Below are 19,396 nucleotides of genomic sequence, written 5' to 3'. Positions count from 1 at the left end.
GCGCATTTTAATACTAGGAAAATTGTTGAAAATTTTCGAAACTTGTCAGACTTCGAACAAGGTTCGTAATGATTCGAAATTCTTGTCATTTAAAAGCGTTCAGGTGGGTAATATGTTAACTTTTAACATTGACAATATTTTTAATGCGAGCGTCGCGCATTTTAATACTAGGAAAATTGTTGAAAATTTTCGAAACTTGTCAGACTTCGAACAAGGTTCGTAATGATTCGAAATTCTTGTCATTTAAAAGCGTTCAGGTGGGTAATATGTTAACTTTTAACATTGACAATATTTTTAATACGAGCGTCGCGCATTTTAATACTGGGAAAATTGTTGAAAATTTTCAATACTTGGAGTCCGAACAAGGTTCGTAATGATTCGAAATTCCTGTCATTGCCGGCGATTGCGAATTGTTGCGGCAATCTGTTATTTCAGCTAAAAATACGAGGAACGAAGCGAAGGTTCGCATGGTCCGTGGCCGTTCAAGGAGAATGTAACCAAAACTTTGCTCGGGCAAGCGTGAATAAACCTTGAGACGACCGGCTGAAACCGTTCTCCTCTTTTCTCTTCTCCTTCTCCGGCTTTCTCCTTGGAACGGTCTTCCTTAATTTATCCACGGCCCTTTGCGTCTAACTCATGCTCAGATTTAAGAAACCGGTCTTCTACATTCTACTCATTGCTGACCAAAATCGTGCTTTCTCCAGTGGTGCTGTACTTGCGAATAAATATCCGAGAAACATTCGATGCGAATAATCGAATAAGATTAGGAACTCACACATTTGCATTAATTTTACATTACATCTTACTGGACCTAAGATTCCTTCTCAAAAATAGGGAAGAAAATACCCCAAGCAAACAAGTGGCAACAATTATATTTATAAGTTAGACTGAAACAACATTCCGGCATAACTTTCATTAATATTAAATCTGTAAATTAATTACCGAATTCTTTGAATGTGCATAGTGAACATTTATAGGAGACTTAATTCGTTTTACCACTGTTTAATATTCCAGAGGTGATAATTTCTAGATTCTGCAATAATTTGTCCTTTAATATTACTTAATTATTTTTATTAATTAATTTATTATTACTATTAATAAGTTGTCCTTTAATTTTCTGTAACGTCACACTAATGAAAATAAAGTATTCTATTTTTAAAAAACGTCGATGACCTTGAAGTTTAGAAAAGGTGACCTTGAGAAATGCCTCCTCCACTGAAGATGGGGCTACGCGTGCTAGATTATCGGAACTGTACTGTATTTCGAATTTCTGCCTGAGGGATGTAATCTAAAAATCGATTTTTTTTTCAAGTTGGCGAACAGAATCCACCGTTTGATCTGCGAAGAAGTGGGTAGTCATTTCTGAGCACATGTGCTTTCCGTGTTCGAAATTGCATGGTCAGGCGTGGGTGTTCGACGCGTAGTTACGTGTCACTTCTGTGCCTCGAACTCTAACCTCGGCACGGTTGTCCCCAATTTCGAAACTTAACCTCTTAACGAGGCCCCGCGAGCTACCTAAGTTAATCGCTTAATTCTGCCATCCGGTCGTCCGCGCCGCTTTCACCCAATTAACCAGCGTCGTGTCCATATCGCGAGTTTCAGATGAAACACTGAAAGCTGAGGTAACCTCGCCGCGAGGCGACTTATGTTCCCAGGCTGAAAACACGTCGTACGTTAACACCGTTTCCTTTCGGCACTCTAACTATCATGTTGTTAACGTGTCATGCGAACGCATCCGTGTGCCCGCTTTCAACAGACTTATAGTTGCTGAACTGTTTTCACGCGGGCGACAAAAACCACGTTTTGTGAACGGAAGAAAAATTGCTGTTTTGGGAATGCGATTTTTGGAATTTTAGGAAGTCGACTTTTTTCGAATCGCTGAATTAGCGTAGGCCTTAAACCTCGAGCAGCGAATTCTCTCTACGGTTGCGTACCGCGGGAAGCCTTCGTATTTCGAACGGAGCTCCGGTTACCTCGGAAGTGTATTCAGGCGAACTTAGGTTCATATATCTTCGGGTAAAGGACGCATAAATGCATATCGTTCTATCGGTTCTGCAGGGACGATACCATTTCTATTGCGAAATATATCATTTGACGCGAATGAGAATGATGGATTCTTGAATTCTTGCAAGCTCATTTAAAATTTAAATTACACTCCGAGTATATTTTATCCCATCAACAACACCAACTGTTGACATATAATATTCTATAATATATTATAATATGATAATAGTAATAGAATATTATTATAAGGTAAAATCGAATATTATAATATATTAACATAATATTCTATAATTCTATAATAATTGTAGAAACTTGAGAAATATTTGTGAATTTATTTATTTTTATTTCTACTAAGGGGTTGCTTTATTCTAGTGTTAATAAACATGGTATTGTGGAGCATTGATTATAAATGTCTCGACAATGGCGACAACGGCGTGTAGATGGTTGTATAGGATGTTTAGCCAATTTGATAACCCTATATTATTTAAACTTTGTAGCAGGAGTCACCACTCCTTCTTCTCTTACATTACTGGGATATTCTTTTTCGTCCGAGGAAACCCCTTTCTTCTGAAGAAACTCAGCCCCTTCGACACCAGATATTTTCTTTAGCCACGTCGTAAGGTTTCTTGCGTGTGCCCTAAACCTTTGTAACGGCGAAGGAATCACATAATTCTTATATTTCAACATTCGTATCCACGTGTGTTTATATTGAACGCAACGCTACATTATTTCCTGTGATTTCTGTTGCATGAATTAATCAATTTCGATATTCGATAGTACACGATATCTGACCTTCCTTGAAACGTTACTTTATGCAAAGAATAACATTTTTGCCGAATTGTACACCAAGCCTACCGCATAAAAACACTATCGATATAATTTCGCAGACTTAATCCTCTATTTTGACCCAGAGTGTTCATTCAATTCGTTAAGTTCTGACGATCAAATTAAACGAATTGCTGGTACATTAGGAACAATAGAAACACTAATGTATCCCCAAGAAGTACCGTTAAAATTATATTTAAAGGAATCGACAAATAAAACTGTTGATGGACCTAAGCGCCGTTCATCCTACAATTGTCAAACAGGTCGGCCATTCGAGGTTGAAAAAGTAAAATTAGATACAACTCGTTTATTAGTAGATAATTTGTACAATTAGCACCGAACGCGCCATCGCGGGTCAAATGACCGGTTCTAGATTTGTTGTTTCACAATTATTGAACCTATGAGGACGCTTTCAATAAATTTCTTTATTCAAACACTAAAAATCAAGCAAGTAATTTTCACAAGGTAACACATACCAATCATTTCGAGTGCTATGTAAAAGTGTTAAATTCTTTTTCCATTTAAGACCAGTTAGATGACCAGTTTTTAGAATTGTTGTTGGACACTTGCTGGGTAAACTTATTTATTCAGGCGTACTTAGTAAAAGTAATTGTGCAATGACATGATAAATACAGTCTTGTTATTTTTTAGAGGGACTAATAATTGGACACTTTTAACGATCGGTTGTTTTGATGTGAAGTCATGTTTGCATCAGGACAATGATCGGGATCGATCAATCTCGTATTCGCAAAAACGGAAGTCGGTGAAAAACGTAATAGATAATGGGTAAACAAGCGTCGCTTCCGGCGCGCCGCTGGAGCTCTGAATTTTTCTGTGAACCTGTTTTCGTTGCGTTCGCCGGCGACGCATCAACGGAAACAGTGTTTGTCACGGAACCAATGACTTCCTTCCGCAATTTGTTTCACTTTTGTAACAAAGCAACCCATTTCTCCGATAGTCTGTGGGCACAATGCTCCAAAATTACCATAACAAACGCGATCCATTCTAACACTTCACAGTGCCACGGCTGTCTATAAATTTCTCTACGAATCGTCGAAAATGCGTTCACTTTCGAATTTGAAATAAGCAGAAAATAATTTTAGAACAAGCGCAATAATTCTTCAGTTTTCATCAAAATACACAAATCTTTAGGTGTAACTGGTAGTGAGCATAGTTAACTTTAAAATGTTCACTTCCTAATGGTTGGCAAGAAAATTATTATCGAATCCCGATTCTAGTTTTCAATATTTTTTAATTAAGTGACTCCTCCAATTCCTGTGGAAACGCTGCTTATTGATCCTCCGCGAGCTTCCAATACGGAACCATGCTCGCCAGTATGCGACATCCGCAACGTCGTATCCGAGATGCAAGCAGAGAAATGGAAAGGAAATGTAAATTCTGCAAGTTTAAGCTGTTATTATGCAAATCGAATTTCCAAATGCATCCAGCGATGCAACTAGACTGAAGCGTAAGCTTGCAATGGCGCATACGAATTGAATTTATCGCGAATCCGTCGAATTATCGATCGTGCGCCAATTTTATCGATTACTGAGCGGAAAGCATACCTTCACATTGATAATAATTCTTTTCACAAAAATTCCTATCTCAGAAATAGAAAAAAAGCAGAAAATCAATGTTTTCAGAAGGTGCGTAAATGCAAAAACTGATATGAAAAAGATTGTGAATGTACAACTTTATGAACATGCTTCAAGTTTGTAATCTGTTAGCTAATTTCAGTAAAAATTCATATCTGAGTATTTTATTAGTCACACATTAGTAGACTGCGGATTTTATGCATTTATGACAAAAATGGATAAGCACAATTTAAAACAGTGGACATATTAAAAAGATTTCAGGGCACCAGCGTATTGGCTTTAGCTTAATAAAATAATTAAAAGAAGAAAGAAATTTTTATTTCCCTCCTGTGTCTTGCAGTCACTGCAAATATTTTTTATTTTCCATAAAGATCCGCAGTCTACACATTAGTTATGAATGTTACTTTGAAACCGTAAGTAAATTACAAAATATAAACTTCATTTTTTATGCACGCTCATATTAAATATTGTACAGAATTTATTGAAATAAAATTTATCTCTACGTCGACGTGCTTCTCCCCTCTCCCTAAGCTGAATATTGAACGGCTCGAAATGACCTTGCATGACCTTGCAATGCGAAAATATAGATCAGTGAACTCGTCTCGGGATAGGCTGCACGCTTACCTAAACAAAAACATAAGGTTCCGTCTAAAGGAGCAGAGGTCACCTTGAAATCTCGGAAGCCTAGAATATTTGTGAATATGTGTGATCACCATAAGTTTCATTTGAAATATTGTTTACGAGCTATACTTTGCTGAACTTCAAATGGGACACATTTTACAGGTAGTTTTCTACTTTATTAACAAATGCAAAGAGAAGTTTATGTTACGGCCTCGTAAAATGAAGGCTTTATGATGCTTGAAATGAAACGCTGCCCAACTATAAAAATGAAACTTCTACAGACGGTATTTATAAACAGGCGTTATCAGCTATTATTATAAAGTTTACTTAGGCAGGTACATCGGCTCCTGCACCTATGCCAAGTGTTATTCATAGAGCGGCCGTCCGATTAGAATTTTCCTTCGCAAGAAGAAGAAGAAGAAGAAGAAGAAGAGGGAAGGGAAGGTTGGTAAGCGGTGACTGTTGGGTTCTTCCACTGTTAGGCGAAAGTTCAGCGAAGCGAGCCGAAAGTAACTATACGAAGCTGCGTAGGAATAGCCATGAGCGGAGCAAACAGGCCCCGGGCTCCATCTGCCTACACGCTCCTCGTATTCGAACACGTGCACGCATTCAAGTCTCCATCGCACCTATCCACGTGCAGGACACGCATATACGTGTCCGCTGTTACGTGCTGGTAATCATTATCATAGTGCCGGTGATCTATGAATGATTTTAGGGGACTCGAACACGCACGCCGTCCGGTCAGCGGACGAAGCGTAGCACTTCGGATGCTCCGAGGGGATTCTTAATCAGTGTAACTGTATTTTTATAATTGCATTAACTTCGAATGAACGAATACTTTAGAAACGGCGGAGAGAACGTCTTTGGAAACTGTTACATGGGAATATATTTATGTTCCGTCTTTCTGCTTCCGATTTCTCTTCGCACTTAGAGCGCCATGTTGGTTCTCGAAAAGGAATGTTCACCGCGATTTCCTAAACAAACGAAATTTTATTATTATTATTATTACAGCAAACTTTGTCTTCTCTGTTCTCGCATTATTGACACGGAATTTAGATTATTTTTCAGCCAATCTTAACATTTCAATTTTTATTTCAACACGTTAATTTAATTTTCTAGAATTTTGAGGCCGCCAGTTTGCCACGCGAAGCGTTAATTGAGCTGTTTTGGTGTTCCGTGACTTTTATGAGCACTGGTGTGGAACTCGTGTTAACACTTGCACATTCCTCGGGAACAGTTGCATAAAAGAATCAGGAAAAATATTCCATCAATTTTTATTTTATAGTTTAGTTTCAGAGGGGAAGTTTTGTGACGGATAAGTGTTGCTAATGGATTCTGAACCGTTTCCACGGGGATAAAATTTTGATCTGAAAATGCAAGGTGATTTCCAGAGGGAAATAGGTGGACTGTATTCTGCGCCGTTGCTCTTTCATTGATTCGTTCGTTTCGTGTACACGCGAGACCTGTGTGAAATATGAACGGGGCGTTGTAAATAGAAAAAGGGGTCTGTCATGTTTACACTAGGCTCCACGAACTTGTTCGGAAGGTAAACTTCTTTCTTATCGCGGGCTCGAGCACGATAGCGCACCTTACGCGTTATCGATTGATCGTGGGATACATTAAAGGCGTGCCCATGCTGCCTTGGCCCACCAGATTCAGGCCATGTGGCGTTTTCCTAGCGACTCCTCATCTCATATTGACAGTGTAATCCTTCCACTCCTTCTTCGCTAACAGTTCGAGTACTATGCAATTGATTCTCGAACAGAGACCAAAAGCTAAATTTCAGTAAACTAGTTCCAGAAATTCTTCTCTATATTTTGTCCCTTTCGGTAATTCGAAACCATTATTTATTGTCGTCTTAATAGGAATACTTGACGTATTTATTTGATTTTACAGGAATATTTCATGTACATTTCTATTACGTATTTTTCTTCAAGAACTTCAAAGTCGTCAGTTATTTTCAATAAAATATTTTGCCGTTATCTGTGTAATTAAATTTGTCCTCTTTACAGAGTATTATAGGCATGCCTCGACATTCATAAGTAAATATTATGCTATCAGTCAGTGTGAAATGTTAGCTAAAATAATTTCTTTTATATATCCCCCTAAATATATTATTTCAATTGACTGATATGAAACAAAAGCAGAAGTGTTTGAACAGTCCAGCAATTTTTCAGTCCCTTTGGAATTTTGTGTCACCCGCCAAATATTAGGTCGTCGCATAAGTTCGTGCCGTTTACTCTTGTAAACATTTAAATTCCCAAAAATAAAATATGTAATCACCCTTTCGTTCCACAACCTCTTCTGACCTTTTTGGCAAAGACACGATACCGTCACTATAAAATTTCTGCAGTTTTTCATTAAAATACTGTTCAATGGTGAATAATATAAACATATCCACGGCACGAACTTATGGGACGACGTAATACATTTTAAATGATTGATGAGCATGCGGTCACTCGTTGTCAACGGTTTGGTAATTCTGTAGTACGATCTAGGTCTCTCATGCTGGACGCAATACACTCCGACCCTACTCGAATAATCATAGAGAATCCCACGATCGATATTCTATTCCTCAAATGATAGGAACGAAGTGATTCTTTGGTCAAATGCTGTGTCACCGCAGACAGAGATTGAGCACAATGATAACTGGCCATGACAGCCTACATGGATTGTGATTTAGAACGGCATTATATAATCTAAAAGAATGTAATAATAGGCTGAGTCTTACCAACTGGACTAAACAAGATTATTATTTCTAATACATCGTGCAGAAATATTATTCCTATTAATAATTTGAATTTATGCGGAATAAATAGATATTTTTAGATATACTTATACTTGAAATACTATCTTCTTTATATTCCCGTTTTGCTTGCCGAAAAATGTGCCCGTTTTTCGAATGTGAGTACCATCTGCACCAGGAATGGCAGCTGTTCCTTTTTAACGTAAATCTTCACCGGAAGTGCATTCAAAGTCGAAACGAATGCTTCGGAGTACGCGGGAACACAATTTGAATTTCCTCAATTTTAATTAGGTTACTCGATGCATCAGCAATTTTCAGAATAATTTTAATATTTGTATTTCCTGAATTTTTATCAAGTTGCCCGATGCATCAGCCATTTTCACAATAGTTTCAATGTTTGCATTAAATTATTCGATACACCAGCAATTTTCATAACAATTTGATTGATGGTACTTGATGAATGCTGTCGCAGCATAATCGAAGTTCATATTTTTGCCGTTTAGCAGCACAACACATTAATATTATAGTTTCACAGTATTTGAACGTAATTATTAATTTATATTCCATTCGAGGGGCACTTTGCACGTCCGCACAAGAGTACCATAAACTTCGCTTACAGAATTTATGGTTTAAAAATGCCAACCAATCATGAGCAATAACCCCATGTACATGGCGTACGAGAAAAAAATTATAATTTATGGATGAAGAGAAAGTATAGGTGAAGTGAAAACATTGTATGTAGATACAGTACCATTCATAATCGTTCGGACGACTTTAAACGTTTCAGAGATGAAATGTTATTCCAAGAGTAAAACCGTTTCATGCAGCGAGCCTATGCCACAATGCAATTGTACTCGTACCTGTCTGGTTTTGATGAAGCAGACTATGTAAATTTCAAGTTCTATCTCTGATACAAATATCTCATACAGACATATCGAATTTGGAAAACATTTTTCGCTTCACGAGAAGGTGCAAACTCACGCATAAAAATATTAGGAGTAAGGAAAAGTTCTGCCATATTTTATTATGTCAAAACTTGCAAAGATTGTGCTAACAGAAGGCGACACTTATTGGAACAAAACTTGCGTCAGTTTTGGGGGTATGTAACTTACTATATCGAGTAATACAGCTCTTTTTCAGTAAGCTATTGTTTTCTAATATTAATCTGTTCCACAAAGCGTATCATAAGTGAAAGTGCCTTAGAATATTAAAAACTTTCGCGACAACCTAATACAAATAATCTTTCATATTTATTATATTTATATTAAAGTGCTTTGCAGAATACGAAGCGGAAGAATTCGCTATAACTGAGGCTTCAATCATTTTAGTGTACTGTACACAACTGTCGACACATGTTTGTGAACGACCTGTAGTTTGACCGTACACAATGTGTACTATTGTGTACACGCGTATGCGTACAACTTGTGGCTCCACGTGTTCGATCCGCGGCCTGATCCACGCGCATGCGCGTTTACCTTGCAAATTGTGCCGAGTATTGTAAATCACGCGGTAGCCGCGAGTAAATTCATATATGCATTGTCCGGCGAGATTGCCATGGTGGATTTCAGTCAAACTCTTTCTTATTTGCATAAACTGGTTGCGTCACGCGACACGACGGACGACAATGGGCGATCAAGAGGACGGATCGCTGGATCGAATCTCAGTTAGTGCAAAATGAAGCGTGACTAACGTACAGGTGGCCATCGCTATGATGCTGTTAAAATTACTGCTGACAATGAGCTGGCAAAATGGGTTTGGCAAAATGATCTCTGAAAATAAAAGCACTCGGTCGTTTTAACTCATGCTTCGATTTTTGCGATGGAAACAGGCATATTGTTCAGTTGTCTTGAGTGACTTTTGTCATTTATTAATAATCATTTCGAATGCTGCAGTTTGTTGATGGAAGCAGTCATTCAGAGACCTTGCCATCGATAAACGGAGTTTGTTGGTCAGTTTAAATGTCCTGACAACCATCCTTAATCACATTCGAGGTCCACGAGGCAACAATAAGTGTCCTCGAGCTTTTGTCCCTTTGTCCGGCCGCGCGCGGCGGGCAAGTGGCACTCAAAAGCGCCAGAACTTGATTCAGGACGATCGATCAACGGATCAAGCAACGAGACAGGCCCCCTGAATGGTTGCTTTGATCATTATTGCTGCGGTTAAGAAATTTTTCTTTGTGCAACGGAATTAGTTAATTGCGATTGACGGCTGCAGGACGGTGTCGAAAGAAACACGCGTTTCATTTTCGGGCACAACTCGGCTTTAAAAGACTCCATCGGGGCAATTTTGAGGACAGTGTCACCTTAAGAGACGCGGTTCACTTAGCCCGTATTAGTTGCTATTGTCGGGTCTCCGACGACCCGTGACAGCGAACACTAGGAAATTATTCATATTGTTATTTTGTATCAAGGTCTGCAGTCATCTGCTAATAAAAGAGAAAATGCCCACACATCATTTTGACGAAATGAAATACTATTTCGGTGCACTGCGATCTTTCACCCCTCCATAAAACACGAGGGCGGTTTCCCCAATTTTCTAACCGCGTTAGAGTGTAACCGTATTGCAGGAGTGCCGTGTTATACGGGGGGACAGCTTTGGGCACTGTAATTACTTAGAAACTGTACAAAATAACTCCCTTCGTGGAAAAGAGGAAACAGAAGGGACCTTTAATCGCAAGGGTAATTATTGCAATGCGTTAAGCCAACGCACCGGACCAGTTACAAATAATCGCTTTAATTTCAGAGAAGTCGGAACTGGAAATTTCTGTTATTCCTCACAAAATACTAGTTATAATAAAGACACTCCGTTAACCAAAAAGTCGAATTCCAACGAATTTCCAAAAATTGTTCAAGATGGAGTGAACTTGATGACGAATATCAGGCAATTTTATTTTTCTACTCTCTTTGGTTCTTCTTAAGTCGATCAATTCCTAAATGGAAATTTATTTATTAGGTGCACCATCCTGTACATCTACTACAGTCTTAAAAATATACAGAGATGTAACACTCCGGTGACTTTGTAGGCCTGCAAAGTTTTAAAAGAAAGTCGCATTATGTTACCAAAATGAACAAGTCAAAGGAGAATTTGTCGCTTGAATTTCACCTGAAATCAATCAGTGTGCAGCAATCAGCAACAGGTTGACTGGCTGTGGGAAAGGTATTGGCTCGGGAATCCTTTAATGGCGGGTACAGGAAATGCCGCCACATGTCCATATGGGTTTTCATGTTGCAAGAGTCACTGGTTAACAACTTCCTCGAACTAATGGCCACCGATGACAGTCTAGAAGCTATTGCATGAGACGACATCTCTTTTTCCAAGGCACAGAGGCCAAGAAATTTATCAACGCTACTTACGCAATCGAAATAATTCTGGCTTTCCTCCCACAGTTTTCACACTGTTGTCACCAGACTGCGGGTTTTGTGCATTTTTGACAAAAATGGGTAAGCACAATTTAAAGCAGTGGACGTATTAAAAAGATTTAAGGGCAGCGTATTTCTTTTAGCTTGGTAAAATAATTAAAAGAAGAAAGACATTTTTACTTCGCTCCTGTGTCTTGCAATAAATGTAAATATTTTTTATTTTGCATAAAGATCTGCAGTCTGGTTATCACTGAACGAGTGCAATTCCCAACACGTTGACTGCCACGTTAATGCAGGAATTGCTATATTGTTGTGTTCTTTATTCTGAAGATTTTCTCACAATTACTTACCGGTAGGAAAAGAGAACTTACATGTATTGTATGACATATATTGTATATGTCACATACATATATTGTATCACATTTGTCGTTGCACAAGAAGGGGCTAAATTACTTTGATTTTGTGGAAATTATGATGGTCGGCACCTAACGCGTTCCAAGCACGGTCCCATCGCGCAATTATGAAACAGAGATGGTGAAAAGGTTGCAGACGAGAGACGTACCAGGACAAGTATACCTTTCGATCGCGATCATCGCCGGTACCGAATACACGGTGCCATATGCACTGTACTTGGCTGAATCGAGGGTCAGTGTACTGTGTGGGCTGGAACTAAAAGTCACGATACACGTATACGCTGGCATAATACGTCGAAGATAGTATTTCATTGGAAAAAGAAGAGTCATGAAGTACGCTCGGGTGTACGGCTAGCGTCCTCCGTCGCGGAATGTCGTCTGCGGCGTTGCTTGCTCGCTCTAGCCCCGTGAAAATCTATAATCCCACGCTGAGAAGCACCAAAATACTCGTCGAATTGGCCTAATTATCATTTTCAAATATTGGCAGTCTAGTAATCACTCGTAACAATATATTTAAAAAGTAATCCTGAGCGAGGCGCCAAAAATTCTTTAAACTTTTCACACTTTTCACACAGAATAACAAAGAGAATGGTATGTAGCTAATCAATTGCAATTGTGCACTTTAAAAAATTGTTCAACACGGTCTTCTCAAAATTCAGGTAGAAAAGGGAGAATGAAAAATGTATATATATATATATGTACAGGTTGTCCCAGAAATATTTCCTTGAAAAGGGAGATTCCCAAGGTCATTTGAAACAACTTCTTCCTTTACGAAAATGTTCTACGTCGCTTCGTTAACGAGTTATTTGCGAAAAACGCGGACCAATCATAGCGCGGCTACAGTGGACGGATCCCAGCTCGGCCAATGCCGACACCAGGCTCGGCGGGAGGCGTCGCCGAACCGGAACCCGCCGCTATAGCCGCGCTCCGATTGGTCCGTGTTTTTCTTCAATAACTCCTTACCGAAGCGACGGGGAGAATTTTTGTAAAGGAAAAAGTTGTTTCAAATGACCTCAGGAATCTTCCTTTTCAAGGAAACACGACATTTTTGGGACACCCTGTATATATACACATGTACACTATGACAATGCAATTTGCCAGTTACATTCTCCATGGGCGACTTTAAGAGCCCGTGCACTCCCTGCCAATCAATCGGAATGACAGCGCCAGTGGTTCTGTCTACTTTAATGGGTCTTAATTGATGAACCCCGAGCTCCTTCGCGCGTATGCCAGCTAAAAACGAGTCTTTCCACGAGTTAAAAGCTGCGAAAAATCACGTGTAAAATTCCGTAGGATGTACAGGATGAGCTATAGCTAGCAGTCTCGCTGGCCTATGCACGCGTCATTTGCGGCGTCTCGTCTCGATCCGTGCATCGATTCTTCATCCCTAATGCTTATCGCCTCTACGCGGCCAATCCCAAAGCCTGCTAATAAATCCTGGCTCGGGCATCGTGTGCTATGGCAGAGGGTGTTCTAGTGTACTATGTGTGCGCGTGCGTCAAATATTTTAGCCGGTGGTTCTGCTAGCCAATCTGAGAAATTAAGGATAACGAGAGAAACGTCGGGAGCCAAGGCTGACATGCAATCAATTTTTACAAGAAATTTTTACACGGGTGATTGGAGTAATGGGGAGTTGCTGATTCGAATTTCGCGGCAGCAATTAAAAACGAATTCCACTCGAAACCGCGACAGCGTTGTTCAGAATAACCGACAAGCAACCGCCGGTCAACAGGAAGTGCATTGTACCATTAACTGTGTTTAGACTTCGGTTAATTGAAGACAAAGACTGCAGAATGCTCCTTCTTTCTTAACTCTGCACGCGTAACGAGTCTCGTGTGCCGGCGCGAACCAGGCGTGACCATAGTTGATGCCGTTAAAAACGGTGGCCATTTTACGTAACACGCGCGTGTGCTTCGCCAGAACTCTTTAATAAGAGAATCGTCAGCCAATGTATGCTAGGGTAACCTGTTCAGTTCGTATTGTTATATATTAATTTCCATATTAAACGAGAAAATAATATTTACCAATTGGACGACAGAGTTTGACATACACTACCGCTCAAAAGTATCCGGACACTAAATATGCATTAGTATTGCATAGAAGTTATTTCAGTGCCTGAAATAGTGATTAAAATCGATTTTTATTAGTTTCTTATGAAATATGTAATATTTTAAATTACAAATTACGTATCTGGAACTTACCAACACTACACTAATTCACCGCGGAATGTCTGGATACTTTTGAGCGGTAGTGTATATCGAATGAAATGCAAAGTTTATGGGAGATGTTTGACATTTTTTCTGCCCCGAAATCAGCTAATGAGAAGACAATGAGAATGATTCCAAGGTAAATTGTGTGTTATAGAATGCGTTTAGCCTCTTCACTCGAAAACTAGCAGGACAGGTATTAATACCCCTAACAGCATGCAAACAGGTTTAATGTCGTGCAACGATTTGTATGTGAGCTCCGCAAGAAATATTACGTTGGGCCTCAGGTCAGAGCTTCGAGGTAAGCATGTCTGGCCTTCGTGCGCTACGTCTCTGTGTGGCCATGCTTCGACTGATCCGAAAATTTTTCATTTAATTTTTAAACTGTGGATTTTACGCAGTGATGACAAAAATAGGATGAATGCACCAGCAAGTGGCCAAGAGCAAGATTCTGTGCTAGAATTATTTGTTTTGTTGCCTTTTGGTATAATTAAAAGAGCCGTTTATTTTGCAAGTGGCCTAAGTCCACTTATACTTAATTTGAGATATTTAAGGGTTCGTGTCTCAATGAAATTAAAAATATATAGTATAGCAATATGTCACACTGCTTGAGTGTATCTAAAAGAGTTGAATGTACAGTTCCTATTAAAATAGTAGCAATTATTAAGTGAATTATTTGTGTTGTCTCACCGAAAATGGAGTTAAGCCACTTTGAAAGTTAACAATCAGATTCGTTATTAAAATAAAATTCTGAAATTTTAATCAACGTGCCGGAATTGAAATAAAATTGTAATACAAAATTTTTGTCTCCCGTGGATTCAATGACAATCCAGTCGTGAACTATAATCGCGAAACGACCAGCTCCGTCGATCGGTGAATCATGCGTTTGTTGTTTTCGCACGTTCGCTGTGCCCGTGGGAGATTGCCGTTCTAGGACAATGTGAACGCGCATTGTTTGTCTACCGAACATCGGTCACGTCAGTTTCATTATTCGTTTAATTATTGTCCTCCTTTCGGGCGGGCAGCCAACGATTGCTGCCCCGAAACAATGACGCGTGTGTTCCTTGGTGTCGCCGTAGGTGGCGGCCATTATCCCTCCCACTTGCTTGTTATCCCTTTCCATTTTTCTCTGCTTATTGTTCGCACAATAACGCGAAGAGTCGATTGGCATTGTTTCACCGCACAACGGAACAATTCTCTATTTTTCGAGTACAAAACGAATAGTCGTTCTCGCCCTCGCGCCCTAGACCAGTCCAAGGGTGCTAAATGATCGCGGCTCGAACCATTTGTTGTGCCCTTACGCCCACGATACACGGACTTAGGGTAAACTTTCGGGGGGAGAGTTGTTGGAGCCGCTTTTATGCCGAAGATTTCGCGGTTTGTTTCCCATTTTATATTAATTCGTTCTGAAATTGGAATTTTATACATATATGCAGTGGAAAGCCTAAATGAACCTAAGTTTGAGTCCTAAAAATCGCACAATTCGTACAAAGAAATATCACTATTATAATTAAATATTATAATTAAATATTGAAGAACACGATATTGGTTTTTAACAAGATTGAGATCCGAAACGTGCATCAGTGCGAGAATGATTGAATTTTCAACTAATTAAATGTTCTAGATTGGCCCGCACAAAGCCCAGATTTGAATCGAATTGAAAAATATGAATTTTCTTGGGGGGATGATTGAATAAAAAATATCACTTTCCACCCTCCACAATTTGGGGGTTCTATATCTCGAAAGTATTCCTGTCGTTTTGACAGGTCCTGTAGTTCTAGCGTTAAGAAAGGTTCGTAAATAAAGGTTTGAATGGACCATTCAATACTTTCATTGTCAATAGCGCCACGGCTGTTAGCAAAAAGTGTGTTCGGGCAATGGGTCTTTTCGCTCTCTCGCGATCAGGAGAGAGCGGACTATGGTCTCAAGGTCGGTTACACAGGTTGTTCAGCGCGGAGAGAAGTATGATTGATAGGCCGGGTAGATATGTTCGCTAGTGATTATAGTATATATTCCGACCGATAGCTATTGCTCGAAGTTACGAACTAAATGTTCGATGCAACTGTGCGTCGCTGTTCTCAAGTACAATTAACAACAAAACTTCGTGACAATATTAGTACTATAGACTTCATCGGAATAACGCCGGAAGTATAATTAGTAGACAGCGGATTTTACACATTTATGACAAAAATTAGTAGCTGTCATTTTAAGCAGCACAAATATTAGAAAAATTTAAACATTATTTTCAAACTTCTAAACATAAGAAGAAAGAAAATAAATTTCTATTTCACTTCGGTTCGTAGCAATTCGGGGAAAAAAATTTTATTTTGCATAAAGACCCGCAGTCATTGTCATTTTATTTTACTGTCTCACCCGAAGTCTCATCTCAATTGAAAATTGAAAATTTATTTCTCCGACAATTCAGTGTTAGAACAGCGTCCCCGGCTGCTTTTGTTATTATTATTCGAGTTGCTCGCCAAGTTTCGCTACAGATTTGTTAACGTACGTTCATTTTGTTACAGCCGAATCGGACATATGCACGTTCTCCGCAAGAACCGAGCATTTCCACGTGGACAACAAACCGTCGTCGTCGTTGTTCACGTCGAACACGCGACCGAAGGCGCTGAGAGAGCTGTACGAGGCAGCTGCCATAGTCGCTGTCAGAGGATTGGATAGTCTGAGGAGGGATGGCAGTTCCATGGATATGTTCCTGTGCACGCCCGTCCTTGGCAAGAGACGGCGGGACCAGAGTCTCGACATCGAATCCAGAATCGTATGTATTAATCCGTTCGAATGTGGAACCACGTGACAGTAGACGTCAACATCATGCTCGTCGAACGTCGCGAAAATTAGTTTAGTATTCTTTCTATTAGCTGTTCATCAACTACAAATACTCAAGAAAACACTACAATTCCGCAGGCATTTGGCCTTGACTGTCACGCTATGTTACGCTATGCCTTTTTTCTAGACATTTTACGTCTTAAATAAGTAAGTAATTAATTAAAAATGCATACCACCGTGTTTGTACATGTCTTTGCTACGTCTGTATAGAGCCTTTTTTTCGATACGAACACTAAATCTCTCGAAAATAAGAGAATCTCTCAGCGGCAGCCATCTTGTGACGTCTCACTTGCTTCAGAATTCGAATTTTCTGCCGAATATTACAAATTACTCCATGATGAGGTAAAAATTCGCAATTTGGGCTCTATACAGACATACATTGGACTTTTAGGAAACACTATTGACCACTTCTAAACTGCTCATTGCAATATTGAAGCGATAGTTTGAAAAGGTTTTGACCCATGCATACGTATATGGATTTCAAACCCTGCCGGCCCCCTTAAGGGGACTACTACTTGACTACCTAAAAAAGTGCTGTTTCTAGGAACTTTTTTCAAGGATAATCGATCCGCGAAAAATTCCGGTTCTTTGCACTGATATTAACACAGTTCTTGACTCTATTCTCCATTTTTTTTTCAAAACGAAATATTATAAAATGGCGGTGTTACTCGCTGTTTTTGGTGCCATTGCCGACAAAAATTGGAATCGGAAAACCTAAACGATTTTTATGTCTTTCAATGCCTGCGGCTTTTTCTGCTATTCTGAGCAATATGGTATTCTTCCAATATCTCAAGAATAATTAAGTCGATTTTTTAAAGAAGTTACCCCCTTTTAAATGGTAGGCCTCGAGTAGCCTAAGTTCCGTTGTCGGTCTGCTAGTCGTTCATATATTCGCGGACGGTAGCGAGTGGAGTTTCCGTCCCTTATCGAATTGCGCAATCTCGATACGCTTTTAAACAGGCAACGACGCGGATAACACCGGAGATTCGGCCGCAGACGCGATCGCGAATCTTAAGTATGGTCGAGCCATTTTCACCGTATTCGTAACGAGCGCATAGAAAGGGAGCAGACTGTAACACAATCCGTTGCATACTCCGTGCGTGAAACCCGCTTGGTCACGAGGTGACATCTGACAATGGCTGTGCCCACGCAGTGCCGCAGTGCGTAAAACACGTCGGTAGCTTTTCGCCGCAGCATCAAGTTTCTTTGAAACAGAAGCAACGCGGCAATACTTCCTACAATACCATTGTCGGCGCTCGAACCGAACGAAGAAGTTCGGCGAAGATTCGAGGTTTTCAAAGTCGCTGAACAAAACCACCGATCCAACATGGCGGACACTTCATTTCACGCGGCCTTCGTGTGTTCCGCCATTTGCCGAATAATCGAGATTTTTAATCGATTTCGCTTGATACCCGCTCTCGATCAGCAGGAGAACCGGAATCAAGAAAATGTTTTCCAAAGCACATTCGATAAAAATATATAGGACTCGTGTAACTTTGATTAACCGGAAAAATATTATTTATGTACTACAAATACCCGTGACTCTCTGTGCAAAATTCTAGCGCAAGTAGTTTGATAATTCTTCCGGAAAAAATTCGTAAACATTGGTGAAACACTGTATTGTAAGAACTAAGTTCTATTGCTAAATGGGATAGACGCAAAAACTGAAACTGACGCAAGTTTCGTTGCAGTACGCGTGGTCGTCTATCAGCTTTGAAAGTTGACATAATAAGAAAACGACATGACTTCTCCTTACACCTAGTACATCGGTCGCATTTATTGCTCCGGTAGTTGTAGCGTTTAGTATCGCCTGTACAAGCCAGCAATTTCATTTCACGCGTATAATTCTTGAATACAGCCGGCCGTTATCGAAGATCTACGCAGATGGACGTCCACGGAGGCTCTCGGGGACGTTACTGTACCACCGGATGGCATGTCCAGGATCCTGGGAGATACGACGGACGACGATGCCGTCGATCACAAACTTCCAAGCCCGGAAGAACAGGTTCAGGCTGTCGCTCTCAAGTAAGAAAGAAATTTATGCCGTCCTAACCGCTAACTGTGTTTCTGACGTACACCGTAATCCTTTTTCTATGAAGTCCCTCGTATTCCCTTTGCCGAGCCATTTCAGCTTTCACGTTGAAGGAGGCAGCCGCCATTAACACTTTGACTGCCAGACTTGAAACCCTCAAAAATTCCATAAAATCAAAGTGCGTTATTTAATGAAGTAAAAATTGCAAAAAATGTATGATATTCAGTAGTCCTCGAACTTTCTTCCATTTTACAGATCCTAATCAAATTTCGTACAATGAATATATTAACGGGTGACGTGGCAGTCAACGTGTTAATATTTAATTTGTTTAAAGTAGTCAGACTATCACTAGTAAGGAGAAGGTAAACAGTATTTCGTAAAAGCATCAGAGTATTCACGGTACAGTGACTCTCATAATGGATCGTCTGCATGACACGGTAGTCATTTAGAAGCTTCTTTCTGTAACAATCGTAGCGAAGCTATCATTTAAAAATTGTTTTAAATAGTCTTGTAATTTGTGCCAGTGGCTCCAGTGATTTGAACTCGCACTGCACAAGTAAAAATATATGAGTGACCTCGAAGAAATTGTGTACAGAAAAATATTGTAGAAAAGTAATACGTTAACACGTTAACAGCCACATAACTAAACTTACATCGCTGCTACTCTGTAACCAATCTTTCTTATATTCAATGAACGCAGTACAGCTTCAAAATTATTAGCTTTTAATTAAGGACTATAACAGCGTGCAAAAT

The 19,396-nt window shown here is 39.7% G+C and overlaps 1 protein-coding gene across 2 annotated transcripts in view; it reads left to right on the top strand.

Annotated features, from left to right (window-relative positions):
• Gukh (NHS actin remodeling regulator GUK-holder) overlaps positions 1 to 19,396 on the top strand; it is a 95,375-nt gene that overhangs the window by 48,372 nt on the left and 27,607 nt on the right. For both annotated transcript variants that reach the window (XM_076789730.1, XM_076789729.1), the window contains exons 2-3: positions 16,293 to 16,543; positions 18,470 to 18,636. In XM_076789730.1, coding sequence (XP_076645845.1) covers positions 16,293 to 16,543; positions 18,470 to 18,636 — 418 coding nt within the window. The remainder of the gene's footprint in view (positions 1 to 16,292; positions 16,544 to 18,469; positions 18,637 to 19,396) is intronic.

The sequence above is a fragment of the Halictus rubicundus genome, chromosome 6 (assembly GCF_050948215.1).
Source record: "Halictus rubicundus isolate RS-2024b chromosome 6, iyHalRubi1_principal, whole genome shotgun sequence".
NCBI lineage: Eukaryota > Metazoa > Arthropoda > Insecta > Hymenoptera > Halictidae > Halictus > Halictus rubicundus.
Note: the sequence above shows the minus strand (reverse complement) of the source record. Positions and strands in the feature narration are given on the sequence as shown.